Here is a 25,855-nt window from a genome sequence, read left to right as displayed (position 1 = left end):
TCCACAGCAGCAGCCCCCTCGTGGCTGTGGTCTGAGAACAGTGCTGGCCTCACCGTCCGGGCAAAACAGGGAGACTTGTCATCCTCTGGATCTGCCAATATCGGCAAAACATGAAATCTACAGCTGCTTCACACTTTCATTGTCAACCTGACCATTGGAAATTCCTAGGGGCACTGGTAGGCCTGTGGGCCTTGTCCCTGGGTTTCTGCTCTGCCCAGGTATCTGCTACTGTGAATGTTCTTTGCAATTCAGGGGTTAGCATAGATTCAGGAGAACTGTTTGGGCATTCAAGCAATGTTGGTAGTGATTCAAAGCCTGGACTTTAGTAAAAATCCTGGTTTCTCCCTTTCTTTACTCACTGTATGACCTTAGACCAGCCACATTTTAAATCTTTACGATTTAAATCTCTCCTCTAAAATGGAAATAATAGTGGTTTCCAACCTTATAGAGCTGATGTAAGCGTTAAAGAAGAAATTTTACATATATTCATGTATATGGATATGTATAAATATCTCTCTGTATATATACATTTATATATGTATAGACACATACATTTACATTTATACACATATATATGTAAATGTGTATGTATGTATGTATGTATGTATGTATATATAAAAATTAGCCCACTGCCTGGCACAGGTAAAGCACTAAATGGTAACTATTCTACCAATAGCTTCACTCTCTCAGATCCGAACAGAATTCACCTGGTGAAGCCCTATTATTGCTGGACATGAAGACAGTGGGTCTATAATGATGACTATGACACAGTTTCTGCCTTTGAGAGCTTTACAGTCCACTGAAGGACACAGACCTATGGAGAAATAAACCACAGTACAGGAGGACCAGTGCTGTGGTAGGGACAAGCATCAGGGTGCATGGGCACAGGAGCAAGAGGTTCCTAACTGATCCTGGGAGAGGGACAGTCAGGCTAGGCTTCCCGGAAGGGGTGGCCTGTCAAGATGAGAACCAGAGGAGGAAGGAGTTAACCAGTGAGGCGAGGAGACTGTTCTGGCAGAGGGAGCAGCACCTGCAAAGGCCAGATGTGCAAAGACGTGAAATGCCTTAACGAAAGAGGGGCCGGGAAGGGTTCTGGGGTGAGGGATGACTTAAAGAAATCCACTTGTTTTTCAAAACCACCCAGCATCTGTGTGGGTAGTGATTTGAGGGGGCCCTTAGGGTTTGTGGGAAGTATTGTCTCTCTAGCTTTGTGACATGATGTCTTTAGCCTTTTATATTTTGGATATAAAGTGTGAAAAACCAAATGCTGGAAACACATCTCTCTCTGTGTAACCATGAAAATGTGTTGCTGGTTAAACAACAGAGTGAAAGGTTAGGGTTTCAATTCTCTTAAAACTTCAGTTATTTGAGAGTGATGATACTAGCAAGGGCAGGCCCAGATTTTGTGAGGCCTGAAGCTCATACACAGTCAGACCCGCAAAATTGTGAGGGCTGCTCCCCCATCCAAGCGAGGGGCCCTGGGTTCCAGCTTTAGTATTAGCTGTATGGCTCACGTGTCTTTGGTTAACAGGGAAACGCTGGAGTCAGAGTTTAACCCCTCTGTGCCTCAGTTTCCTTGCTTGTAAAGTAAGAGTGATACTTTTATCTGTTTCTTAGATTTGTGGTGAGGATCGGCTAAAACAATGTGGAAGCCCTAGCATAGGGCCTGACTATGGGATGGATGGCATAATTGATTAATAAATATTTGTTCTTATTCTTACTAAAACACCCTATGCATGTCCTTGTAAAGAAAACCCGAATCCACTCATCAGAAGTAGGTTTCATTACCCAAATGATACCCATTTCCTGCTGCTTGGAGTGAGAGTCACTGCCTGTCTGGTGCTTTCCTTTAGGAATCCACTGATTTCAGTGAGAGCCTTAGAAATGAACGGGATAAACCAGCAAAGCTAGGGCATGCTTCCGTTTGCCGGGGAGGCACTGTGGCGTGGGGGGGCAGGGAGAATTATAGGCATCAGAGAGCACTGGGTTCAAATTCTGTTCCATTGCATTTAGGCTGTGTAGTCCTAGGAAAATCACTTAACCCCTCTGGTCCCACATTGCTTATCTGAAAAATGGAGCTAATAGTCTCCACATTACCAGGTCGTTTTGAGAATTAAGGGCCGTGGTGGGCAAAGTGTCTCCCAGAGTGTGGGCAATACATGCTACTTGATATTACTTTACAAAATATTGGTATCCACATACATACACTTTTAAAGAACTCACTCTCTATTCGTCACTGCTTGAGATGTATATTCTAGAAACCAATATTTTCACTTCTGAACATCTCCCCATTTCGAGTTATCAGCTAAAGAAACCCTGATGCTTGTGGTGTTGTCCAAGGTATGCTAACCTGGCCAGAAGATGATTCCATTCCTTCTCTTTATATCTTTGGTGATTTAATCCCCCTGTTAAGTTTATGAGCCTTTTCCTCCTTGATTGTCTTTGTATGGGTGACAGATGCAAACCAACCAGGAGCTAAAGACTAAAAGAGTCAAGGCAGGGAGCGCAGCCCCACACAGGAAGCCATATGGGAGATTTGCAGACCAGGCATCAAAATTAATACACCCTTAACTTGTAATAACATTTGTGCAATAATAATGTTTCTTTACAGTTTAATATTCTATTCAGCCCCTTTAAGAGATTGCCCTGGTGCTTAATGAATGGCCGATGCTTATTAGGTTAAGTTGTATTTGAGCTGGCCTGTGTTGGTCTGGTTCAAGTAATGTAATGGGAATTATTTAATAGGTATTATTAGGATAATTAGAAAATGATCACAGTTAGGCAATAATATTGAGCTATAAAGGTTGTGAATAACCAAATTTAGAGACAGGCCTGAAAACATGAGTAGTCTGCGACAGTTACGCAAGTCTCCTCTAATGATTATGTGCTCCCGCCTGAAAGGGTCTTTTGTTCCTAGGAGTTATTCATTAGGCAGGCATTGAATTAGAGGAACATGCGGGGGTGCAGGACCGAGGGCAATGGTGGCTGAAGAGCAAAATGAGGCTTTGATGAGCTCCTAATTGTCGTGACAACAATTCCTGCTTTCTCTTTTTCCCAACAGTCAGAAATACGCTTCCCCACCCCCGAAAAGGGGTTTTCCCCTCTTTGTCAAGGAGGGGAAAACAACGAGAAACAAAAATCTAAGAATCCACCCAGAACACAAGTCATTATGTTCTGTAAGAATGTGTGTGCGTGTGTGTGTGCGTGTGTGTGTGTGCGTGTGTGTATGTGTGTGTGTGTGTGTGTGCATGTGTTATAGATGGGTGTCCTTGACAAAGGGGATGGATTCCCCTGGTGGTCCTGGCTGCCCAGAGTAAAGGACCAGGACACTCGTGTCCTGACTGCCCTGGGCCCCACCTTCTGTAAGGAGGCCAACCTCAGCTTTGCCAGCCACTCAGGTTCTTCTTAATCAAGGCCCTGCTACCTACGGGCTTGTTGGTTGTCAGCACAGGGGTCAGTGTTATGTGCTGGGGTCATGGAATACCCCAATTTAGCAAGAGACCACCATTCACATTTAGATGGTCTGGATGACAGAATTGGTTCTTTCTTTCGGTGCCTAGGGACAGGTGAAATCTGGTGAAAACCGCCAGTGACTTGGAAGAAGAAAGGATGTATCCCCAAGAGAGGTGGATGGGAATTAGTCCTCCCTTTTAAGCTTACCAGCTTCTGGGAAGGCTTACCAGCTGGTTGTCTGCATTAAGCTTCTTACCTTTTTTTTTTTTTTTTTTTTTTTTTTTTTTGGTCAGATGGCTTTTCCATCATATAGGGAGAGGGGTTTGCAAAGGAACATCAGGATTGCCAGGCTGCCAGCAGGTGGCAGTAGGCACACACATTATGATGAGAAATTGGAATGAAAACAGCCAGGAAGAGGGAAGTAGTTTGGCGTATACTCTGTGGTTTTTATCTTGACTGTGGCTGAGGAACAGAAAGAATAATAATTTCTTGGATAATGTAAGGATGAGGTGTCCTGAAAAGAACAGAAATACTAGAGTCAGTTGCTCCTGTGTTTGAATCCTGATGCCATTCATAGAGAGTGGCAAGGAATAATAAGACTCCAAAGTAGATGGCTAAAGAAGAAAGGAATTTGGGTTGGTTTGCCACAACTCTATGATTCAATTAAAGTAGGACACTCCTGAGTTTGGATCCCAAAGTGATCATCATATGACAATTACCTCTTTGCAAAACTTTCTTATCTGTAAAATGGACTAATGATACCAACCTTGTAGGGTTGGTATGAAGAAAAGACTAAATGAAATAATGTTAGTAAAGCACCTAAAAGAACTGCCTGGTAGATAATAGGTATTCAAAAAAGTTAAGTCCTACTTTTTCTTTTCTTTCTTTCCTTTCTCTTTTTTCCCCTTCATACCTTCACCTCTTTCATCTAACCTCTCTCCCTCTGACCGCTCTCAGTCTATGCTCTGTACCTGCAAGTCTGTTTTCTATTTTGTTTGTTAGTTTATTTTGTTCATTAGGGTCCACATATGAGTGAAATCATATGGTACTTGTCTTTCTCTGACTGGCGTATTTCACTTAGCACAATACTCTCCAGGTCCATCCATGCTGTCACAAAAGGTAAGGTTCCTTCTTTTTCATGGCTGAGTAATACTCCCTTGGGTAAATGTACCACAGCTTTTTTATCCACTCGTCTACTGATGGGCACATGGGCTGCTTCCAAATAGCACTGCAATGAACATACCTCCTCTTTCCTTTCATATTCATATCATTATAAAACATAGCTGGATGGTCAACAATTTCTCATATTGTATTTAGTTATTTGTTCAATTGTTCCATTCCTTTTAAAACTATACTTCCTAGAAGACATTTAAACTAGTTTCTATAAAAATATATAATACATGAATTTCCCATGTCTGGTCCATATTAGGATCTCAATGTAGACCCATGCTATTACCCCAAAACACCAATTCAGTAAAAGCAGTTTAGCCAAGAGAAGCAAACACTGAGGTTCGAAGGCATGCCTCTCCGACCGCGTGCCATAGTTTGGGGATAGATTTCAGGGGATGGACATCCTTCAGGTAACCTTCCACAGTGACTTGTTCCCTACCTGTACTGAAAGGCAGTGAGTCGGAGGCCTGCCTGCCATCACAGGTGCCTGGCTGCTGTGCTCTCCAAGGCCAGCAGAGCAGGGGGCATGGGGGCCAAGATCCTTCTGAGGCCCTGGAGGGGTCTGTATGGACACAGGGTGGACAGGGTTGCCTGAAGCTCAGGCAACATTATTTCATCACATAATGCAATGGAGTGTGGTCAGGAAAGAACTCCAACCGCATTGAGAATGGCCAGGAATAACAAGACTCCAAAGCATATGGGGAAGCAAGCAAGGCATCTGGATGGGTTGCCACAGCTCTGCTGCTATGATCCATAGAATGAATTTTGCAACCCTCAGGTTTGAAAAGCACTGTCATAATGATTTTACCTGGAAAAAATATTTTAAAGCCAATAACCACATGGCTGCCTGAGCCGCAGATACAGAAGGGAGTTCCTAAGAGCCATAAAGCAGCAGAATGGTGGACGAGATCCTAAAAAAGCCCATTCACTACAAGCATCCTTTTAAAAACATTGCAATGCTCTCGAGTAAGTGAGATAAATCTCTCAGGGCCAAGAAGAAGGAAGAAGAAGGTATTGCTGAAACTTACATGTGCCAGGAAAGAAGCAAGCACAAAAACAGAAACCCGGGTGGTCTTGGGGGGAAATATCCCTGGCTTAGTGTCTAAGCCTTGGAACTAACAAGAAGGTAAGGAGCTGACCTTGAGGTTCCCACACTAAGCCAAGTCTCTAGCTCGGCCAGACCAAGTATAGATCCTCTAAAGAAACCATGCCTCAGTTTAGGCTCTCGGGATCCCATCTGACTGATTAAGTTCAATAAACTATAAGCTTATAATAATAATAATTCTTAAAATCACCTAAAACACAAAGAAGTGAGTCACTGAGAATGAGAGTCAGCAAAAACAATACAATTTCAATGGCCAAGAACTTCAACTACATTAATTATTAAACATGGACTATACTATGTCTATGTGTAAAATATTTAAAGAATTAGTAAATTGCATTAAAAAATGAGCAAGCAGAAAAACACTGTAAAAGTAAACAGGCAACACCACCTTAACCTCCACCAGCCATAACCATAATCAAACTTAACATTCCTGCTATGATGTATAAGAAAGATATCTTGTTGCTAAAATAGCTCTAAGTTGGGAGTTGAATGACTAGAAGTAAAGTGTTCCAGGCTCCTTATATTGTTTAAAAGGAGGTTAAGGTGTTAAATTTAGACTTTGCTAAGATATTAGAAATGCCTATTTACATTTTAAGTATAATCACTGAGAGAAGAGAAATAAAATGGAGTAATTTCCAAATCAGTTGGGGGAAGCAGAAGGAGAAAAAAAATAATCAAACAAAAATTCTAATTCAGTTCTAAATAGCAATAAAAAAGCATAGAAAAAAAAGATGACAAGATAGCATCAAGGAAGATGGAAGAAACAAGCCCAAATAGTCACATTAATGACAATTAATGAACAAAACAACACCCAATTATATTCTGTTTAGCAGACACGTATAAAGCACAGAAAGTTTTAAAGAAAAAGGATGGCAAAATATATACTAACTTAATAAAGCTGGAGTAATTATATTAGAAGCATTAAAACAGCCTTTAGTGCCAAAACCATGTTTAGGAATAAACAGAATCACCATATAATTTAAAAATAATCAACTCCCCAAGAAGATATGACAGTTATGTTTTTTTGGTTTTGGGTGTGTGTGTGTGTGTGTGTGTGTGTGTGTGTGTGTTTTGTTGTGGGTTTTTTGTTGTTGTTAATCTCCACCTGAGGATATTTTTCATTGATTTTTAGAGAGAGTGGGAGGGAGGGGGAGAGAAAGAGAGAGACACACACACATCGATAGAGGTTTCCTCCCACATGCTGTGGCCGGGGCCAAAGATCGAGCCTGCAACCGAGGTACATGCCCTTGACTAGAATCGAACCCACAACTCTTCATTCCACAAGCCGATGCTCTAACCACTGCTCTATGTATTGACTTGACTATATATATTGACTTGACTGTAATAGACTCAAAATATATAAAGCCAAAAAATAATGAAACCACAGGGAAAATGTTCTACTCTCATGGCAGGAGAATTTAGTACATCTCCCAAGTAATGATAGTCAAGCAGACAAAACATTAGTATAAATTTGAATAATGCAATAATAACCTTGATTTAATGGTCACTTATAAAACCCTGCACCTCCAAATTACAGAATTATATTCTTTGCAATTTCACATGATGATTTACAAATATTGACCATAAGTTCACAAAGTTAGTCTCAGGGAATCTATATTATACAGACTCTGTTCTATACTACAATGTAATTAACTTAGAAATCAATAGCCAAAAGATATTTTTAAACCACACATTTAGAAAGCAAAAATATACATTTCTCATCAATCAAATAAAAAATGGATATTTAAAAAATACTTGGAAATTTAAATATACTAAATAAGAAAAAGAAAGCAATAGATCAGTGAATATGGTTCTTAGAGGTACGGCCTTAAATACTTTTATTAAAAAAGAAGAAAGGCTGAGAAGTAATGAGCCAAGTGTTCAACTTAATTTAGAAAAAGGAAAACAAGATAAACCTAAAGAAAGAAAATTATATGTATATGAGCAAAAGTAAATGATATAGAGAATAAAGATAAAATCAAGAGGATCAAGCAAGCCAAATATTGGTTCTTTAAAAAGACTACAGGCAGTCCCTTAAATTGATTTAAAAAATAAGAAGACAGAAATAAATAAATTAGGAATGAAAAGGGCAGACATAACCCCAGTATAGTAAAGATTTAAAAAGATAAAAGAATAGAATGAACAAATGAACATGTAATCTAATTTCAAAATTTGCAATCTAAGGGTGATTCAACAATCACCATATTAACAAATTAAAGAGGAAAACCATATGGTCTTTTTAGTAGAAGAAGAAAATATCATTTGACAAAAACTAATACTCATTTGGGATAAAAACTTCTAGCAAAAAGGCATTCAACAAGATAGAACATTCTTAATTTGAAAGATACCATCCAAAACCATAAAGCAAGCATCATTGTTGAATGGTAAAACATTAGAAATGTTTCTTTAAAAATTGGCAATAAGAGAAGGGTGCCTACCATTATCTCTTCTATTCAACATTGTACAGGAGACCCTAGCCAGCAGAGGAAGACAAGGGAAAAATGTCATATGTCTTGGAAAGGAAGAAACATTTTTTTCTGTTTTTATTTTTCAGATGATAAAATTACTCACATGGAAAACCCAAAAGAATGTACACATAAATTATTAAAAATAAGATTCTATATGATGGTGATTAAATATAAGATCAAAATTTAAAAAGGGATTGCATTTCTATATCTCAGCATCAAGCAGTTAGAAAATGCAATAACAAAGAAGATATCACTAATATTAGCAAAAAAACATACCTAGGATTCAATCCAACAAAAAATGTGCACCACCTTTATGAAGCCAATGTTAGTAGTTATCTGAAAGCCACCCGGAGGCCTGAACATCCGTGAAAACCCAACGTGAGCCTGCTGTAGCATTGCAGGTCACAGGAAAGAGGTGAATCGGGGACCACTGGCTCCATGTACAGGAAAAATGAAATTGAGTCTTATCTTACATCATACAAGCAAACGTTTCATACAAGTTAAAGACTTTAATATGAATAATTAAACTGAAAAGTTAATAAGAATCAAGTTGGAATATAACGCTATAAAGGAAAAGACGATCCACTAATTTGGAAAATATATTGGCAACAAATATAACCAAAAAAAAATCAATATTCTAGAATATGTAAAGAACTTTTATAAATTAGTAAGAAATAGGCAAACAACTCAATGTAAAGATAAGCAAATTATATAAATATACATTTCACAGTAAAATATTCATGAATAATTAGGAATATGCAAATTAAGACTACAACGAGAAACTATTTTAAACTATTGAATTATCAACACTTGTAAAAATGTGACAATACTAAGTATTTGGTAAGGACGGAACAAAAGGACCTTTTATTCAATGTTGGTGGAAATGAAAAGAGTCACAACTCTTTGGAAAACAATTTGGCCTCGTGCTGTAGAGCTGAACATTTGCATACCTTACTAAGAATTTCATTCCGGATGTGAGGGCGATCTGGCTGCGACATCTGTCACCCCATTGATCGCCAGGGTTGATTCGGCTGATCTGGCTGGCTAGGCGGGTGTCCCCCTCCTCCCTCACCGATCCATGCCATGTGCGTCCCTCCCGAAGCTGCGCGGTCGGTCGAAGAAGACGACCTTCCCCCCCAGGAGAGGACAGGTCTTCGGTCAAGGGTATACGAGTAGCTGCGCTCCCCTGCTAGAACCTCCAAACAAGCTCTCAAGAATTTCATCCCTGAGTGTGTATTTCAGAGACACACTTGCCTACATGGGCCAGAAAACTCGAACAAGAACCTTCACTGCATCATCATTTACAATAGCAAAACACTAAGAATGACCTTGACATCCATTAATAGGGAAATGGGTCAATTGTGGCATAGCTAGCCCTGGCATATACAACCGAAGACTGTATACACAACAGGGAAAATGAATGGCAACATGGATGCATTTTAGAAACATAATATGGAATTTTAAAACAAGCATGTTTTAAAAGACTACATATACTAGTATAATATCATTTCAATAAAATTCTAAAGCAAGAAAAACTTTATTTATAATGAATAGATATGTAGCCAAAAGCAAAACAAAACAAACATACAAAAAAGTGTTTAAAAAGGAAGGACACTAGATCTTTTGTTTTTTAACTGCAGCCTCTGGCTCCCGGAATGGAATTGAGGGCTTCCTTCCAGCATCCTGGCTTGGTCAAGACTGAACCAGGCCACACCCACAGTGCAGTGTTCTGGATCGTCACCAACATGTGTAAGGCGCCTGTGGGAGGTCAGGGTACCCGGAGCGCTGGGTACAGAAGGCCTGGCTAGAGATTAAAATGAAATAGGCTGGGATGAGCACAGGAGCTAAGAGCGGACCAGAGGCCAGCAAGGAGAGGCAGAGGCTGCACCCCCGCCATTCCGGGGGAGACGCCTGCGCAGTGACAGAGGGTTCTGGCTGCAATTACGCTACTGCCCTTCGTGCCCAGATCATCGTGAGGATGTGGAAGACACAGAAGTGCAGCAAACACCAGACGAGGATTCTCACAGATTCTATGGAGGCAGGAAATCACGTCTGAAGAATCAGAGAGTTGAAAAGCAGACAGCGCTTAGACAAGACCCAACCTGGAAAAAATCACACACCAGCACACAGTCAGAGAAGTATTCAGCATTACCAACAAAAGAAAATGGTTAAAAACCCGTGACTTTAAAGACTAGATTGTTCGTGTATTGTTTTTATTCACTGGGGAAAAGTTACTGACCATAAGTGCCAATCCCTCAACTGGAAGCAGGGACGAAGTGTTGTCCAGCTAGGTGACTTGAACTTGAATGTGGAGGGTAATCGGACAACTTCAGTAGGGAGTAACCAAATTTGCTTTGTAGTTTTTAGAGCTCACTTAGGGAAAAGTGGGTCAATTTAAATAACTCCAGATCTAGCTGGTTTGGCTCAGTGGATAGAGCGTTGGCCTGTGGACTGAAGGGCCTCAGGTTCAATTGTCAAATGCACATGTTTGGGTTGGGGGCTCAATCCCCAGTGTGGGGTGTGCAGGAGGCAGCTGATCAGTGATTCTCTCTCATCATTGATGTTCCTATCTCTCCCTCTCCCTTCCTCTCTGAAATCAATAAAAAACATATTTTGAAAGCACAAAATATAACTCCATTAAAAAAAGTTGTGTTGAGTTTTGATTACTTTGCTCCACCCGAGCAAGTGGAAACCTTGCAGTCTGTCTAGGAAAAGGCATGATATGAGTACAGTACACGTGAGCGAATGAAGACCAGCCGGTGGTAACACTGGCAGAGGAGGCAGTCAGGGGTAGGTGGCCGAGCTATCTACACAGAGCCAGGGCTGGGCGCCCTCCGGCAGCACCATTCCAGCTGCACCCTGGTTCCCAGACACAGGCCTCGCACCCCTGCCTTAGGCTTCCAGTCCCACAGCAGCCACAGATGGAGACGTGCCTGAGCCAATGATCCCTGCAGGCAGAGCACTGGCGTCCTCCCGAGCAGGTGCTGATGAGCCAGCAGCCTTCTGACCTTCTCATTTACATGGGGCCAAAAATAATAATAATTTGTTAAGAGTTTTTATTAACCTCAAGTGAAGTCACAAGGCAAAGTTTAGGCATGTATAACCAAGTCAGGGATTGCACTCTAGCTGACTTTTAAAGGTGAACCGAAAATAATCCACAGGAAACTATATAGAAGTCGACACTGGAAGAAACAGCAGGTACTAACAGCGAAGGGACAGTTTATTGGCTGTTTACTATGTGCCAACCCCCATGGTAAGCACTTTACATGCATCATCTCACCTAATCCCCATAACTAATTAGGAGGCAGGTACTACGATCATCCCTGTTTTTCACCGGAAGACACGGAGGTGGAGAGATGTGAGGCTGCTTGCCCAAGGTCACACATTGGGTAAGTGGCTGAGCCAGGTCCGCTGGATCTTCAAGCCCAGGCCCTCTGCCACTTCTGCAGTGAGGGCAACGCTGGTCCAGGCTTCACCAGGACCCACAGGAAGTTTTCTGATGGGAGGCAGTGAGTCTTGGAGATTATGGAGCAAAGTCTCGGTGCATCCTTAGAGTTGAGAGCAAGGCCAGTATGGGGAAGGCACAATCCCCTGGACCCAAGTCTTTGGAAAGGCAGATTTCCTGGGAATCTGCACAGGAGTCCACATTTGAAGATCCCTTAAAGGGGTTTTTGACTACTGAGGAAAGGAAGCCTCTAAAAAAAATGAACTGTAGGCTATAAAATTACAAATTACTCCATTGGAAAAAAAATTAAATTGATTCAGTTCAACCTGTGTTTGTGGAGAATAGCACCAATAGAAATCAGTGGAGCCCTAGCCGGTTTGGCTCAGTGGATAGAGTATCGGCCTGTGGACTGAAGAGTCCTGGGTTCAATTCTGGTCAAGGGCATGTACCTTGATTACAGGTTCCCCCGAACCTGGTCGGGGTGCCTGCAGGAGGCAACCAATCAGTGTGTCTCTCTCACATCGATGTTTCTCTCTGTCTCTCCCTCTCCCTTCCACACTCTCTAAAAATCAATGGAAAAATACCCTCGGGTGAGGATTAACATATATATATTAACCAAATAAAAAAAGAAATTAGTGGGACTGCACAGGGGACCCTCTAGTGGGCCAGATTTTAGAAGGACACATGAGGAAGATTGGAAAAGGGACATGAAATCCAGGATAAAAGTCTGGTTGGAGCCTGAGGGTATAATGCAGCAAAGAGGCTGAATCTGAAAAGCAACAACAAAAAATACTCTGAAGACGGCAAAGTAGCGCTGTTTCTTTTGGATTGGGAACAAGGAGAGAACAGACCCTGTGCTGAGGCAGATGGTATCATGTCACACGATGGGGAAAAGCAGGATTCTCAACTCTCAGCTTTCCTGTTTTCTTTATCGAGGCAAATGGTCCTCAATCTAGAAATGTTAAACAACCATCTAGAAGAGGAAATTGAATCTGGACAGGTGAGAAAAAGGGGAGAGCCATGAACTCAGATTTCTAAGTCCCGGTGTAAGATGATACATACATAGAGGCTTGGATGTGGCATTATTCAATCAGAATTTGTTGAATGAACCGTATTAACCCTCTGGTGTTGAAAACACTTGCAGATGTAACCTCAGTCTTTGAAAACTCAGGAAGCCTCGCAGAGCCAAAAGACCTAGAGACGAGCACATTTTCTACTTTCCACCTGGGAAAGAAACATGAATTCTGATCCCTGTCAAAATTCTAGGTAGGATTATTTTTAAAATTGTGACTATTTAGAAAGACATTTAGAGATTACTAAGGAACCACTGGTGTTTACTAAGAAGCCATGAAAAACAAATGTCATGTCCTTTTCTGAGTGGAGTTGCAAGGTGCCGATGGACATGGCCCACAATGGGAAGCTTGATTTCAGGAAATGACTTTGTTACCAAAGTTTCCTATCAGACAAGACATAGGAATGTGGGCTGGATGATACCAATTGGATGCATTGAGAGTCTATAGAAGGTTGAGAACAGTCCCTTGATGGGTTGCCTATCACTGTATCCCAAGTACGTAAGGCACTACCCAACACCTATTTCATAAATGAATGAATGAATGAATGAATGAATGAATTCAGCAGAAGAGCTGCATTGTAGCACCAGTTTGCACATTAACTAAATATATAATTTAGAGCATTGTATATACATCTCTCTGGACCCCATTTTCCTTATTACTAAAAGAAGACAGGGAGATAAGGGAATTCATTTTTAAAAATATATTTTTATTGATTTCAGAGAGGGAGAGAGAGAGACAGAAACATCAATGATGAGAGAGAATCATTGATCAGCTGCCTGCTGAACACCCCACACTGGGGATTGAGCCTGCAATCCAGGCATGCACCCTGACCAGGAATCAAACTGCGACCTCCTGGTTCAAAGGGTCAATGCTTAGTCATAATCTAAGTTATAAGAATATATGGCTATAAAGATTGTAATCTGAGTTATAAGATTATATGGATATAACTTTTTCTCTATGAATCTCAAAGCTAATAACATTATTCATTTGCCTTTTCTTTTGCCAAAAATCTAAATGCCAATTACCACTCCTTTATGACCAAATGTGGTATGAGCTTCTCTGCCCCATGAAGGAAGCCACACCCCACCTGGGCACTCAGTGGGCATTTGATGTTGGAGGAGAAGGAGACAGTAACCAGTGTGGTGAGCTGGCATGGCCATGGCATACTCAGCCCCAGGGCGCCTTATGTGCCATGCCAGCTCAGCCTGGTTCAGTGACCCTGAGTGGGGGTGGTGAAAGGCTTAGAAAAGACAGACAAGAGAATGAAAGCTGGGTCTCGGTGGGATGCTGCTCCTCTGATGGACAGCGCCTGCGCCCACAAGCCGTGTCTTTATTTTATAGCAGATGCCACGAGGCAAAGTAAGGGTGTGATCAACAACATTCTCGTGGGTTTCAATCCCACTCAACTACATGCACCTGAACTCTATCAAGCCCACATCACTCAGGCACATGGGGCCACGTGTTCGGACCATAGGTTCAAGCTGACAACTATAGCTCTTGGCTATAATTGTGCTGGGTGGGCTCTGCCCTCCAAGCTGGGACTTGCATGTGGCAATGAGAGGACTGTGCCCTCTCCTCAGTCCAAGGCTTAAACCTGTCCAAACACTGTAGCCACACCCCACAAACCAGCAGGGTTATTCGGGTTTTCTTCGGAGAAGAATGTGATGCACAAACTTATAGAAGTTGTACTGAGAACATATAAGTAGGCAGAAGGGTCATTTGTGACAGGACATTATCAAGGGTATATGACCTTGGAACTGAAGTATTCATGTCCTAAATGTGAAAGGGGACCTCCCCTAGAGCATTCACAGGTGGGTTTTATTTTTCATGTCCCTGACCTGGAGGCATCAACAGGCCATCGGGGGACTGCTGCCTGCTGAGCTCTTTTTGCTACAAACATGGTCCACTAAAGCAGCTCCAAAACAGTTTGATCAGGTGGAGAGAAGCGCCAATCTAACCCATTTGTCGTTGATTTCTTAAGCAGATTCAGGCACACAGGACGAAGCACAGCTTTTGCAGGAATGGTTTAAGCTGGTTCTGGAGAAGAATAAATTAATGCGATATGAGTCGGAGCTACTGATCATGTAAGTAAGGCAACACGGATAGCAGTGAGGCCTAAACGCAACGCGGGGCGGGAGTGGGGTGGCTCACCCTCCTAGGTGGCAGTCCTGGGGTTTTTTTCTTCTTGTGCATACAGAATTGTGATTGAGGCAAATTGATACTTGATGTCTTGCATATCATGCTGGCATTAGTGCAGAGAATCTTCAGTTATCTATTCTGTCTGTGAAGTCCTGTAGCTAAAATAGATTTCAGGTAATGGGGCTGGAGCTGGGGGGCATTTGGAAAAAGTATTTTCAACCCATCCCTGCGGCCCAGGCCAAAGGGACCCACCTGCAAACACACACCTGCAACCGGGAAGCATATCTCTGGCCTCTGAGCGTGAACCACAAGAGAGGCTTGGCGAGAGCAGCCTGGGCACTTCCTACGGCCTTAGCGGGTTGAAGGACTGAGTGTCTGGCTGTCTTCTCTAAATAAAAGGCAGCAGCCTGGTTTGAGGATCAGAAAGTAGAGATGGGCCAGGCCGGTATGGCTCAGAGGTTGAGCGTTGACCTATGAACCAGGAGGTCACAGTTTGATTCCCAGTCAGGGCACGTGCCCAGGTTGCAAGCTCCATCCCTAGTGTGGAGGGTGCAGGAGGCAGCCAATCAATGATTCTCTCTCATCATTGATGTCTCTCTCTCTCTCTCTCTCTCTCTCTTCCTCTCAGAAATCAATAAAAAATATTTTTAAACAGCTTTTTAAAAAAAGAAAGTAGAGATGTATATCAACACACTCTGACAAAGTTGAAGGTCTCTACCTGTCACCATTCTGGCGAGAGAGTAACATTAATGTAAAGCAATTAAGTGCCACAAGTTGTACTGGGTGCTTTCACTTATGCTGTCTCATTTTATTTTCACCCCAATCCTGAGAGGTAATTGGGGGAGGGGGGAGCTATCTTTTAAGATGCCTAATACATTCTGTTCCTCTCCCTTGGCTGGGTTCTGGACCAGGTGAGAAATAAGACTACCAAGCCACTAGATGAAACATCAAAAGATCACCTTTATTACTGGTAATGGCTTGGCTAAATGTGAGAGCCCAGGTGAGCTTGCTGTCTGTATTACTGTCCTAGGGCCAGAATAATTAATTACCACAAACTGTGTGTCTTATGACAACAGAAATGTATTCCCTCACTGCTCTGGAAGAGGAAAGTTTGACTCAAGATGTTAGCAGGGCCGTGCTCCCTCTGCCTGTCTAGCCTCTGGTGGCTTCAGGCATCCCTTGGCTTGTGTCTGCATCACTCCGCTCTCTGCCTCTGTCTTCACGTGGCCTTCTCTGGGTGTCTGTGTCGTCCTCTTCATTTGTAAGGATACTTGTCAGTGGACTTAGGGTCCACTGGGATAATCCAGAATATTCTCATCTCAAGGTCCTTAACTTAACTACATATATTACATCTGCCAAAACGTTTTTCAAATAAGGTCACATTCACTGGTTCCAGGGGTTAGGACGTGGACATATCTTTTTGGGGCCATTTTTCAACCCATGACATGAGCCAAACTCCAGAATTAGACATGCTTATCTATATAGTCACAAAAATATGATGGACCCACCTCTTTTTTTTAATGTATACTTTTTATTTTATTGATTTGAGAGAGGAAGGGAGAGGGGTAAAGAAATAGAAACATCGATGAGAGTGAGAGGGAAACATCAATTTGTTGTTCCACTTATCTGTGCATTCATTGGTTGATTCTTGTATGTGCCCTGGCTGGGGGTTGAACCCACAACCTTGGTGTATCCGGACAACGCTCTAACCAACTGAGCTACCTGGCCAGGGTCCACTGACTCTTCCTTCCCCAGCTCCTACAACCAGATGGCTGTCTGAGTTTTGTTGCCTCCACCTGGACAAAATGTCTCCTGTTTCTGCTTTCTCCTTTTCCTGTCCATCACAATCAGAGTTGGGAGCAGTTATAGGTGATACTTGAAGTCATGTTACCCTCAAAAGAGGGTAAGATTGTCCTTGCTTCCCCCTGGACTATTCTAGTCATTTCCTCATGACCCTTCAGTAAAGGGTCGCCTGCATGGCCTTCCTAAAGCGCACGGAGGTCGCATCGCACCCTTCAGTCCCTCCCACCATCTCCTGAGCCCAGCACATCTCAGCAACCCTCTCGGCACCTTCAGTGACCGGCAGCAGCAAAACATCCAGTTTAGAGATATAAGAGGGAAGAAGAATGCAGTAGCTACTGTCAGTGGGCTTATTTGTCAGTGCGTCTACACAAATCTCTAGTATTTATAAGGTTTGAATGCTTTCTCATCCGCAGGGCCCAAGAGCTAGAATTAGAAGATCATCAAAGCAGACTGGAGCAGAAATTAAGAGAGAAAATGCTCAAGGAGGGTGAGTACGGTGATGTGTTTTGGGTCCTTGTTAAAGACAATTCCCCTCAGAAAGACACCTGAGCAGAGCACGCTGCAAATCTCAGAGGGGAGGGCCCCCTTCCTGGGAGTCAGAGGGGAGCACAAAGCCAGCCTTCCCTCTGCCCACCGCCCGCAGCACAGCAGTCCCCATCCGGCTTCATTCACTCAGCCTGGGAGAGCAGCACTTTGCTCCATCCCAAGTGTGAATAGGAACAAAGTCATTTATTCACACATATGTTCCCTTATCCATTCATTCCTTTAGCAAATATTTATGGAGGATCCAGTGTGTGACTGGCATATGGAGGAGATCCACTGTGACCTGTGGTCTCTCTGTGGAGACCAACACCCCGTCCAGGAATTATGGTACAGTGAGATGAGCACCACGACACAGGGGTTTGGGGACCACTTAGGGGGCGGTAAAGGAAACATCCTTCCCAAGCATAGCTGGGCCAGGGCATTGTATGTGAGGAAATTATTTTCACCATGAAGGACAGAGAATTGAAGTAAACACAATTGACACGATATACTGATTTATACATTCATTGACTCCAGGCATCTGGGCACGTTCACTCTATTTTGCACTGTGTGCTTGTGGGGCCCGACCCATGCATGGCTTTCTTACATTAAGACCATAGGTCTAAAAGAACAAGTCAAATAATTCCTTTATACCTCATGGACAGAACATTGCGCCTACCTATGGGTACAGGGCAAGCACTTAGTAACTATTAGACATCATCATCATGAATATTTTTATTTCAGTATTTCACCCCCATTTTACAGATTAGAAAACTGAGTCTGAGAACTTAACAAGCATGCTCAAGATAAATGATAGGGCTGAAATTAAAGAACAGATCACCACAGACTCAGGGTCTCCTGTTAGTATTGACTTGTAGACTGTTTCTTTATGGCAAGAGTTCCATTTCTAACAATATCTTTACAGAGCTGCACTCTGTGGGACAGATGAAAGTGGTATACATCACCTTGGATTGTCAGAAAGGGCTTAAATGACAAGCCAAAATTGAGAGAAATTTAAAATTTTTACTGAGTTGATTATCAAATAAGGAGCACTGGACTGGAATATACTTAATTAACAAACCATAGTGTAAAACTGAGGTCTGATTCACACATCTGATACCGATTTTAATTCACTCTGTTTCAGGGGTGGTCAAATAAATACCACCAAAGACTCCATTAGCCAACCTTCAATTCTTTTTTAAAACAATTCTTACTGAGGACTGATGGTCATACATTTTCTCACCCCTCTCGGGTATTCAAAAAAAATATTCAGCTTCTTCATTTTGTCTGTACCCGAGCTCATCTCCCACAGAAGCTTCATCCCACTAATTAGCAAGAAGAAAAAAAAAGAACTTCATATCCCCTTCTCTGGTAAACTTAGTCTGATGCAATATTTTAAACAGTTCCTGTAGGAAATGCTCAGTCTCTTTGGGATGAAAATGGTCGATCTTGCAGATGGCCACCCCTTCCTTCTGCTTTTCTCCCCAAGGTGACTGCCAGGTAATGGGGAGAGGCAGGTTTGTGTGAGTTTTGGGCGTTAGGAACCTGGGTGGGTTGCGCTGAGTCATGGAGTCCCCTCGCAGCTGCCCACTGTCATCGGGCTGCCATTCTCTCTGCCGGCATTTGCAGCTAAAGTGTGTGGCTGGCTAATCCACAGCCTGCCCTGGTCTGGGCGAGCTTGGAGCCTCAGGGCGTTCCCTGGCTCACCAGCCTCTCAGAGCAGCCTCCATTCAGCTTGGCCAAGGTTCACCACTGTGGGGCCACTTCACCCTCATCCTGGGGGGGGCCCCAGGGGCCAGCTCCCTTTGGCAGCTCTGGGGCAAGTGAGCACTTCTAGGCTCCACACATGCCACACACGGTAGATCAAGATCGGGGGAGTCACACTCACTCCCTATTTCTCTGCCCAACCACAAAGCACTGCCTGTGTATACATAGGTTGCCCTCTGGCCGGCTTCTTCCCAGCGTTCCAAACAAGAATGAGGCAAAGTCCTTGGGCCTCCAGTGTTCCCATCAAATGACACGTTTCCTGCCCCCTTGGGGGTTCTAAGGTACAGAATGGAGAGACTGGAACACAGGCAGAGTTCTCACCGGCCCATAAAACACGGACTGAGAAGGGAATGGTGCTTCTTTATCTCCCTGTTGTCATCTATACCTTCGTCCTGGCCCCACCCAGAACCAAGCCTGATGTGAGGGAAGGCGGCCCTTCTCCACTCTGGGACGGGGCTCACCTGGCTCCTGATGTATTAAACGGAAGGGGCTACAGGAATGTATGAAGTCTCCCAAGGCAATGATCTGGCTGACAAGACTTAAATTTGGCTTTAAAGTCCTGTTTTGAATGTCAGAAAGGCATGACTGCAGTACCTGTCTCTTACCCTTTCCCTGTAACAATATTATCTCCCCCAGGCAAGTGGCTATTTCAGGCTATGTAGGAAGCGGGTCACGTGCTCCGAAAGGCTAAGGGGAAGAGCAGTCACATCCTCCTATTGGCCAGCTGTGCCTCGCTGTGCTTCCGCCTGGTCTCTACCCAAAGGGCTACGGTTCGTCATTAGCTACAAATTGAAAAAGGATTCCCATAATTGAAGCACTGGCCACGGGTGCAGACAGTCTGCTTAGAAACTCTGCTTGCTGTAGCTCAGACATGTTTAGGGAGAACAGACATTTTGTTGTTTGTGGATATTTTTTTGTGCAGAAGAGGGGAGGGGGAGGCCTTGGTAGGGCTTGGCTGGTATTAACTTCTTTTTCTCACAAAGGGGTTCTCCCCGTCACTTTATATATAGTCTCAAGTTGGAAACTGAGCTGCCCGCAGCACAAAGCACCCACCTTTCTAATCTGTGGCTTCAAGGGCAGTTCCCTGGTGTTCTTTTCCTTGTTTTCTCCATGGAAATTAAAGGGCAGCACAAGTCCAGGACAATCAAGAACGCAGAGGCCAGGAGCTCTCCAGGGGCCAAATCTTACCTGAGGCCTGATATTTTTCTTTTTCTCTTTCTTTAGAGAGCCAGAAAGATGAGAACGATCTAAATGAGGAGCGAGAAATATTCGCTGAGATGATGCAAGTGATTGAGCAAAGGGACCGACTTGTGGATTCCTTAGAGGAACAGCGCATCAGAGAAAAGGCTGAAGACCAGCGCTTTGAAAGCTTCATATTCTCCAGGGGCTGTCAGCTGAGCAGGACGTGAGCAGGGCCCTCCCGCTCGGAGCCAGCCAAGGACCGGATCCTGCCCCGCACACCTCACACACTCCTACTTCCTGTGGCAGCATCTGTCAGACCTGCGACTTGAGTTATACCATACGGCAATATGTTTTCAAAAATTGAAATTCTCTCACGGGCTACAGCTGCCCCAGATCCTTCCAGAGATTATAGTGAAGAAAATACAAAGACGCTTTTGAAATGGGCAGTCAACCTCAGCAGATCTCTCCGACTGGAGCTGACCTTGGCAGGTGACCAGCATTGTTTACCCTAGAAGGTGACACAGATGGACTTTCCTTCTGCTTTTTACCATGTATCTTCCCAGTGCATTGAGTTGCACATCTTGAGATTTTTTAAGAAGCTGCCTTTTCATGAATATATCCATATTTGCCCCTTTTTTTTGCATGGATGACTGGTTCCCAAATGTCAGAAGGAAGCAGCAGTAGTTTAAAGATTAGGTTAATATTTAAATTGTGTTTCCAGCGAAAGAGGAGAAACCTTGAGATTACTGATTACATAAAGCAAATAACTCACATAGCAGGTGTTAATTCAATCCAGGGTGGATTTAATTTACCAGGTGTATTTATAAGCCTTGATATAATACACATAAGCAATGAGAGTTTAATAGAACATTTGAACCTTACTTTTATTTAAAAAGAAAGGAAAGAAAACTTTAACTTTGTACTAGCAGGATCACTAGTTTTTACCAAGTACTGTTGGCTTAGAAAGGCTTTTTATTCTCAGAGCACTGTCCTTATGGCCCCTGGGACATACTGGAAAGCGTTTTTAGAAAATGGATATTTTTTTAAAAGACATGCCTTCATTTGTTGATAAAACTATGGGTGAGATTGGTGCTGCCATAAAAATGCACACGCTGGTGATCCAAGGCAAGGAACCTGTCCCAGTGACGGTCTTCTTGGGTCCGAAACAGAAGTGGCTCTGAGACGCCACTGGGGTTGCCCAGGAACCTACGGGACAAGGACAGAACCACTTCTGACTTCAAGGTGCAGCTGAGTGCAGTGACCCCACTTACCGAATCGCAAGCTGGGTCATGGATTCCGTAATGACATTTTCAATGTACTGTACAAGGAAAGCTGAGAGATGGAGTTTGTGCACTGATGTAGAATTCCTGGGATGTTTTGATGGTTCATATGGAACCAAAGAAAAGATTTCAAATGGTGATCTGTTGTCATAAAGTATTTGATTGTTCTCCCTCGATGGGATTCTTTGAAGATTCGCTCTGTCATTGACAAGAGGCGAACTGGAGAACCCTTTGTTGCTGTATGTTTGGCCTTTCTCGTTTCTGCAAGTGTTTAAATGTGTCATTGGACAAAAGGTGCTTTGCAACAGTCAGCTCTGACTGGAGACCTAACTTCCCTCAATTTGAGTTGAGCCATGAACCACTTCTGTTTGAGATGCTGTCTATATACATGGACCTGGCCAACCGACAAGCCAGAAATAAGAAGTATAACTGGATTTCCTGAGTCAGCCAATGTTTTGGGTCATATTAAAACACATCGTTTCCATGGTATATCAAGCTCCTAACGTTGTAGGGTTTTTCCCCCTTCTCCTTTCTTTCAGAATCAAGTCTTTTAGTGCCTGAATTCTAATATTAGGAAACATGTATAGGCATCTATCTACCTATCTATTTATCTATGAAAACTGTATCTCTTATGGCTATTTATCTATTTTATTTATTTGGTGGAAATTGCTAATATGATTTCCTCATAATTCTGGTTTTCCTATGTTATAATTTGGAGAAGACCTATTTTCACTAAGATGTTGGTACATAAGCTATTTAATATACTAGTACAAATAACTCAGATGTTTGGGGCAGAGAGTTATGTAGTATTAAAGATTTATGGAGCTAGTCAAACTAATATTTCCAGCCACCAGGCATTTGGAGGTAAGACTATGGATGTGCAAGAATATTAACTATTTTAAGAAGGAGATATATAACTTCAGTTTTCATTCTAGAATGTGTAGACGTATTCAAGCCCAGGCTTTTCTGTCAGTTATATACAAGTGCACTTTGGATGCTTGCATATATTTGACAGATGATGCTCAAATGTGTAGTGTCTGGGTTGTCATTGTACAAAAGAATTAACTGCCACTTATTTAAATTTGTTCTATTTCCATCTAAAAGAAAGATTCTCCTAAGAAGGCCAAGAAAAAAAGGTAGTTCTTGGCTCTCGTATTCTGTTAATAGATGAGAGAAGCAATTTGTTCACTTTTTCTTCCAAAGACTGTACTCTGTGGTTTAATACTCTGTCTTATCTGGCCAAGTTAAAACATAAATCTCATCCTTGCACTGGCCTTCTGTTTTACCAGTACAGAGAAACTATTTCAGTGATCATTCCCAAAAGGACGCAAACATTGTGGCTGTTAAAGTATTTTAAGTGATTCCATTTCTTATTCACAATAGAGACCGTTCTTAGGCCCTCAAAATGTATAATATTGTACATTTTGAAGACAGTTTCTTTGTATGCGGTAGGAGTAAGGTTATGATGAAAACAGACACAGCCCTCACTGGCCCCTGAAAGATCACTTGTGATCAAAGCTAAGCAATGAAGGACTCTGAGGGAGACGTAAAGCCCCAGCCAGCCTCAGGTCCTATTTCATAGTCTCACACAGCTTCTAAGCTAAACCAAAGGCTCATGATAGTCTTTTTTTCAAAAATATATGTATATTTTTTATTGATTTCAGAGAGGAAGGGAGAGATAGAAACATCAATGATGAGAGAATCATTGATCAGCTGCTTCCTTACCAGACATTGAGCCTGCAAACCAGGCATGTACCCCGACTGGGAATCGAACCATGACCTCCTGGTTCATAGGTCAATGCTCAACTGAGCCACACTGGCTGAACTCATGATAGTCTTAAGTTCAGAATGTTTCATAAGATGGACCAAGAGGACGGTTCTTAAGCTTGCTCTCCCAAACCACTCGTTTATTTATCTATTTGTTTAAGAAACATTCTCCAAATACCCATCGGGTTCTGCTGCCTTGTGCTAGGTGCCGGGATACAGAAAGAATATTTTTCCTCCACTCTGCCCACACACAAAATACAAACATAAACAAGTACCATTCCCAAATAAATACAAAGATACAGAACTATTTTTTATTAAAAGCATCAACCTATTCTACTCACATTCATCTTAAGCATAAAGACTTGCAGCCCCAACTCTTGTAGCGCTGCTTTGGCAATAAAAACACAAATAAGTTCGTGTTTCTAAAACTGTGAAAAATAATATCAGGATATACTCTCTCGTTTAAACCTTGATTTGGCTGTGTTAGGCGGCTCGGAGTCAATCAATGCTGAGATGCAGCATGTTAATTGCAGCTGAGAAAGGAAGTGGCAGGTGTTTCCACCTCTGAGGAGCGGCGCTGAAATGGATGTTTTCTGCATTCTGGAGGCCGACGACAAGTCAGCAATGTCTGTCTTCCAGGAAGCAGATCTGCAGGCTCTTCCTTGCAAACTGAAAATGGCAGCATGTCCCCACCCGGGTGGCTGATCAGAGAACTCCCCCAGCAGGGCAGAGGTGGCAGGGGGCAGCTTGGGCTGCCTCATGAGCAGAGAGAGTGGCGGGCGACTGGATGTGGGGAGCTGCAATGTGGGAGTTTATTGTAATAGGAAGGTTCACGCACAGGGGAGCGCGTGCTGTTTCACCTACTGTTTATCTTCTAGCCTCGCTGCTGAGGCGCTTGTAAAAGATTAATTTGCTCCCACAATTGGGAACTATTCGTGTGGATTGAAATGTGTTACATATGCACTGACTGCTGTAAATACTGAAACGGACCAAAAATAAATGGTTTTGTGTCTGAGGAATAGAAACATTTCCATGCGGGCTCGGTCTGGCACCTCAGAGGGCAGTGTCCATTTCCCTTTCTTTCTTAGTGAAAGGACCCGGGCTAAGCTCTGATTTCGTGTGGGAGTCGGTGAGTGAACGCTGGATGTTTGATTTCCACTGGGGCACCTGGAAAGACTTACCTGACCAGCAAATTGGAGTGGAATGGAGGGAGAGAAGGCTCACCTCAGGTGTATTCTCTCAACAAAGAGCTATTCTCAGAGCCCGGGAGGTGGGGGAAGGGAACCTAGACTAGCTCCACCTCCTGCTGCTCCTCCCTCCTTACCTGGGGAGCCTGGTTTTGAATTGCATTCACTCAACAGGAATGCTCCCTTCTGCACAGCACTGGCCTTCAACTCACTCTTTTAGGACTGAGATTCTGTTGTGTTGTTATTTTGTTCTTTTTTAAAATATATTTCTTTATTGATTTCAGACTGGGAGGGAGAAGAAGAGAAAGAGAGAAACATCAATGATGAGAGAAAATCTCTGGTCGGCTGCCTCCTGCAGACCCCACACTGGGGATCGAGCCCACAACCCGGGAATCCTGTGCCCTGACTGGGAATTGAACTGTGACCTCTGGTTCATAGGTCCACACTCAACCACTGAGCCATGCTGGTCGGGCTGTGGTTGTTTTTGTTTGTTTGTTTTTGTTTTTAATCTCAGTGCATGCAAATTCATGAAATGTGAGTATGTAATACACCAGAATGGCCACATCAGCTTAAGGAAGTGGTCAGTCCCATCATTTCACTCTACGTTCCCCATTGTTTGAAAGCTTTTGTCTGCTGATAGAATATGTGAAATGATTCACTTTTTTCCTATTGAATATCCACCAAAAGTAAACATAACTGAGACGAGAGCTCCTGTTTTGCAAGCGCTAACATGCCCAGGGAAAGCGCCAAGGAAGGGCCAGCCACCTCTGATGGCGCTTTGTGAGTTTTCCTTGGGCCCCTGCTGGGGCGCATGTGCCCTCCTCCTGCTCACCAGCCACGAGCTCTCGGCCTTTTGCTGACCCTTAGCTGCAGCTCACCATCCCTCAGCCCTCAGGGCACACTTGATATTTCATGCTCACTCCCTCTCCCAGCTCGTTTCTGGAAATACAAAAAGGAAAACCGATGCTGCCCTGGCTCCTTGGGGAGCCCTCTGCCCCTGATGCTGGTAACGGGGCCTGGGAATGCAGCTCACCTCCCGGCCAAGTGCTGTCGGCTGCATGGATTATTCCCTTTAGTCCTGAAAGGAAAACCCTTCAGATCAACATTCCCCCATTGTGAGAAGTGCAACTGAGTCTGGGCCCAGGTGTTGGCCTCTAGGCCACCAGGCTGTGTGGCTCACCCTGTGTCCCTGCCTGGACTTGGGCCTTGTGCTGACCTGCTCCTTCTCTTCCTGTCCTAGATCGGTTCCCATTGCCACCCTCCCCAACACCCCAGTGCAAAGCCCTGCTCAGAGGAAACCTGGGAATAGAAGCCGAAGCTGCCACTTTGCAGCATTTTATGTTACCTTCTGCACTGCCTCTTATACACTCTCACGTGGAAAAGATTGTTTAGAACAGGTAAATTACCTACCCCCCGGCACCCCTCACAGAAACCTTTCCAGAAACATGACACTCCAGGAAGGTGCACCCTATGCATCCAGATGACCAGGTACCC

At 43.3% G+C, this 25,855-nt stretch overlaps 1 protein-coding gene across 1 annotated transcript in view; it reads left to right on the top strand.

The window, feature by feature from the left end:
* Positions 1–24,195, top strand: part of MICALCL (MICAL C-terminal like) — a 44,725-nt gene extending 20,530 nt beyond the window's left edge. Inside the window, exons 6-8 of the mRNA XM_023754529.1 lie at positions 14,696–14,798; positions 17,070–17,143; positions 20,170–24,195. Of these exons, the coding sequence (XP_023610297.1) occupies positions 14,696–14,798; positions 17,070–17,143; positions 20,170–20,354 (362 nt within the window). The 3' untranslated portion in view covers positions 20,355–24,195. The remainder of the gene's footprint in view (positions 1–14,695; positions 14,799–17,069; positions 17,144–20,169) is intronic.
* Positions 24,196–25,855: the final 1,660 nt, after the last annotated feature.

This window comes from Myotis lucifugus, unplaced genomic scaffold (genome assembly GCF_000147115.1).
Source record: "Myotis lucifugus unplaced genomic scaffold, Myoluc2.0 scaffold_61, whole genome shotgun sequence".
NCBI lineage: Eukaryota > Metazoa > Chordata > Mammalia > Chiroptera > Vespertilionidae > Myotis > Myotis lucifugus.
Note: the sequence above shows the minus strand (reverse complement) of the source record. Positions and strands in the feature narration are given on the sequence as shown.